The sequence below is a fragment of the Cryptomeria japonica genome, chromosome 5 (genome assembly GCF_030272615.1).
Source record: "Cryptomeria japonica chromosome 5, Sugi_1.0, whole genome shotgun sequence".
NCBI classification, from domain to species: Eukaryota; Viridiplantae; Streptophyta; class Pinopsida; order Cupressales; family Cupressaceae; genus Cryptomeria; species Cryptomeria japonica.
The window spans coordinates 938,861-943,211 of record NC_081409.1 but is presented as its reverse complement, the minus strand read 5'-3'; the positions used below and the strand labels follow the sequence as shown (position 1 = coordinate 943,211).

Genomic DNA, 4,351 nt, shown 5'->3' with positions numbered 1-4,351 from the left:
AACACAAATAAATACAAAAAATTATATTTATATTAGAATTAATTTTATAAAACAATTTCATTTTATGTATTATGATAACTATAAATATTTACCAATAATTGAAAACTATCTAAATTGTAAGCTATCAATCACAAATTATTAAACTAATAAATAATAATATATAACCACAAGAATGTCCAATCAATCTAGGATAAATTAGATTAATCATATATTAATTTTGTAAAACAATTTCTTTTTACTCATTAAAATAACTATAAATATTTACCAGTAATTGAAAACTATCTAAATTGTAAACTATCAAACACAAATTAATACATAATCATAAAAATGTCCAAGCAATCTAAAATAAATTAGATCAATCATATATCCTTTCTTCCTTCCATCGCCTCTAAAATCTTCTCCAAATTATTGTAAGAAGATCCTCCTTTCTTGACCGCTTTAATGGAAGAATCTCTCAACTCAGCACTCCTCCTCCTCATTTCTTCCCCTTCCTTCCCTTTCATCAGTTTCCTCACCATTTCTTCCATCACTCCTCTTGTCACATAGTCATTCATCGAAATCCCGATTTTCCAAACCTGGCTCACATAAGTCCTATTGATCTGTTGTTCTGCATAGAATGGCCAACAAATCATGGGTACACCCGCACAAATGCTTTCTAAAGTGGAGTTCCATCCATTGTGAGTTAAGAAACCTCCCACAGAAGGATGTGAGAGCACTTCTACCTGAGGTGCCCAGCTTACAAAAAGACCTCTTCCCTTCACTTTCTCCATTAACTCTACAGGTAACACAGCGGAAGCCCCACGAACAAGATCTGCACGAATAGCCCATAGAAATGGTTGCATGCTGGCCTCTAGACCCCATGCAAACTCTACAAGCTCCCTTTCAGAGATAACTGCCATGGTTCCAAAGCACACAAAAATAACCGAATGAGGTTCTTGACTATCGAGCCATTTTACACAGCTTGTTTCTTCAGTAAATATACTTGCAGACAATCCATCTGTTTCTTCTGCTACAGAAAGTAAAACAGGGCCTATGCTATACACAGGAATCCTGGCCCGAAGTGTGTCTATTATTGAGCCCTCTATCTCATCAAATGTATTAACTACCATGAAATCGGCCAAGAGAGCTGCCTGGCATTGGGTTTCTACAAACTCATACATGTAATTAGTAGGATCATGGCAGAAACTTGGCACATCTTTTATACGCAATGTGGGCATCCCAGGAATGCAACTGATCTCATCTTCTAGATACCCATTAGTGAGATAGCTTTTATCTGTCTCACAAATGATATATGTGTTTTTGTTAGTCATGTGGATTAAAACAAAATAAATGTAAATTGTGCAGAATGGATACCTTTCAATCCTTGACTCTTAATCACAAAGATTTCAGATTGAAGACTCTGGTCCATATTATAAATGATATGTAAAGTGTATGTCTGAACAAAGTCAGAAACTAAAAATTACATTGGGGATTGTTTATGAGATTAAATGAAAGGAAATGAGGGTGCAATAACAAAAATGACTGAATATTTCAGATTGGAACGATGGTCCACATAAAGTAATGGGAAAGGATTTGGATTGGACTCTTTTATTGAGTTTTATGGCAGTCTGTCTTGAAGAAAATAAATAGCTCTGATATCAATAACCACAGAATTGTTTCACAAAGCAAATAAAACTTTATATTCATTCAAATTGGGATTACAAGCTTCTGAATTGTGAAAGTGATCTAATGATCAGAGTCAAAGAAAACATTACAATTCTATCTCAATAATAGATGTCTTTGGCACATGAATGACAGCTAAAAATAGAAAAACAAACATGTATATTCATGTACAACTATAGCTATTTTTTCAATTCAAATTATATTTTTAGCAAAACATATCCTTAAATGCAATTCTTTCCATACAAGTGGTACAAATTAATATTCCAACTCTATATTTAGAACGCTTATTTTTATCTCCATACCCGCACAAGCCGTTCTCCTCATACATCTATTTATACAAAGTGAGAAAATTAAGGATGAAAAATCGAATTGAAAAACAACAGATAAACAAAATTAACAATACACAACACAAACAATGAGACACACAGATTTATCGTGGTTCGGCAATTGCCTACATCCACACTTGAAGCAGGAGAATCAATCTATTAATCACCAATCTGGTTTACATATACAAAGCTGCAATCAGCTCCAGCAATTAACCTTTTACAAATGAATTACAATCAGCTCTTAAAAAACTTGCAAAGAGAATATGAATAGCCAAGAGTTTTGGCGGCAAACAAAGGAAGAATCCGTTGGACTTCAACTTCCAACACATATCTGTGTAGTTATCTAACTAAACTTCGACCATATAAACTGTAAAGGGTTCCTCTAATTATCTATGCTTTCTTTATTTTCTTCTAAGAATTGAGAAAGGCTATCATACAGGGGGAAGGCAACAAAACAAATCCTGCCAGGACTCCAAATCAAGGCCTTTGGAAAAGAAGGTGGAAGAAACATACCTTTGAGAGGAATATATCCCTTCTCCACAAGAAGAGGCATTGAGATGTAAATGTTGAAGCCACAAGCACTGGCTGTCCAGAATGATACTCCGGGAATTCCCAATCGCTTGGCCGATTTTTGAGCCCAACTCATAACTCCATTGTAGACAATGCAGCTCAATGGAGGGACATCTGCTGAGTTATTCAACTTATCTATCACCTTTTCGAAATGTGGAGAGCAATTATTTGTGATGGATTTACAGAGCTCATCAATCTGGCTGGTACGACCGTGCTGAGGAGGAAGGCCATCTGGAATAGTTTCGAAATTAATCCCACCCATGGACTGGATCGATCCAGATTTCAACATTTTCTCATGCATGTTTTCAGTGTTAACAAAAGTGACATGAAATCCCCGGGCAGACACAATTTTGGCAAATTGCATCATGGGCTTAATATGGCCCTGAGTGGGAAAGGCCAACATTAGAGCATGAGGTCTGTTTGTCATGGCCATGTTTATGAGCAGTACTGAACCTCAACTGTTAATGAAAATCTATGTATCCGAGTGGGCGAGTAAAGAGAGATTTAATAATGCATGAATCAAAGTCACAAGGATGAAGACTGTTAGGAAGAAAGATGCTCATAAAAAATTGACAGGTTAAGCCCCATTCCTATTCTACCCTACATATTTTATGCGCATCATAATCACAATATTTAATGCACTGATAAAGTAGCAATCTCAGATACAAATGCGTTGTCTGAACTGGAAAAAATACGATTGTCGAAGAAAATGATAAAACCTAGACTTTCTTTCCACACCTACCGTTCTACACCCCACATGATCGTCCTACTCATTATGCAGAATGCATTAATCATTTGAGAAGAACGTGTAGGTCAGAACTGTCGATTTTCTTCATTTTATTTTTCTGTTATTTTAAGGGACGCCTTTTTGTACTACGAACCCCATTTTATCAAATCTCGTTCTGAAAAAAATGATACACAACCACAGTCAACCAGCTGTCAATGAACACATCAAATCATAAGACTCAAAAAGCTCCAAAGGAACATACAGTATAGTACAACATCACACAACTAGCCTCATCAATATCTTGCCCCCCACCATTGAATAGTGGATAGCATTTAACTATTAAAAAATAAAAATACATATATTTAGGCTTTGTTTACTAAAAGTATAAAAATATAATATTATTATGACCTCAAGGTGTAGACCAGCTGGTCAAGCCATTGAAAGGAACGGATGATTGACGCATGTTCAAACCTTGTCTAATATTCAACTTGGTTAAACCAGCGACTCCTAGTGTGGGTCCCTTTATATATAAAATAATTCAATTGATATATATATATATATATATATATAAAAGTATTATTATTTTATTATGATTAATATTATTTAATTTCTTAGTTATCGAGTTTTGTTGGGAAGGCTTGAAATCAAAGTTGGGTAAGGTTTTTGTCCCAATACAAGTCGAGTTTGCGCTCAAGTTCACAAGCTTTCTCAAGTTCTACAAAGAGATCCCAAGTGTCCTTTTGATTATTAATACCATCCTTATAGCAATAGAAAAAATAAGTGAACTAAACTAATATTGTCGTGTTCAAATCTACCTATGCATGTAGCTCTTGGGTTACAATGAGATGAATTACCAATACTAAATTTGAATAAACTCAAAAGAGTGGAGCACAATTTACCAACTCTACTAACCTTATTGGATGATTTATGCCTACATCCAAAAAAAAAAAAAGATCTAATCAAATGTTTTCTATTTGAATACCACAAAAGATATAGTCACCATCCAAAGAATACTTAGACAACAAGGTTTCTTTTAAAGAATCCAAAACTAAAGTTGGGGGGCTTT

The 4,351-nt window shown here is 34.8% G+C and overlaps 1 protein-coding gene across 1 annotated transcript; it reads right to left on the bottom strand.

Moving 5' to 3' along the window:
• Positions 1-283: 283 nt before the first annotated feature.
• Positions 284-3,365, bottom strand: LOC131073129 (7-deoxyloganetin glucosyltransferase). The gene is made up of 2 exons (XM_058009514.2): positions 2,502-3,365; positions 284-1,273 (listed from the first exon to the last, which is right to left on the bottom strand). The coding sequence occupies exons 1-2, from the start codon at positions 2,989-2,991 to the stop codon at positions 360-362; spliced, it is 1,404 nt and encodes a 467-aa protein (XP_057865497.1). The 5' UTR covers positions 2,992-3,365; the 3' UTR covers positions 284-359.
• Positions 3,366-4,351: the final 986 nt, after the last annotated feature.

Bases quoted from the DNA above. Each gene is read 5' to 3' on its own strand.
- LOC131073129 (XM_058009514.2), bottom strand. From the start codon at position 2,991: ATGGCCATGACAAACAGACCTCATGCTCTAATGTTGGCCTTTCCCACT. The intron at 1,274-2,501 runs GTATGTTTCTTC...TTTGTGAGACAG, and splicing joins GGGATATATTCCTCTCAAAG to ATAAAAGCTATCTCACTAAT.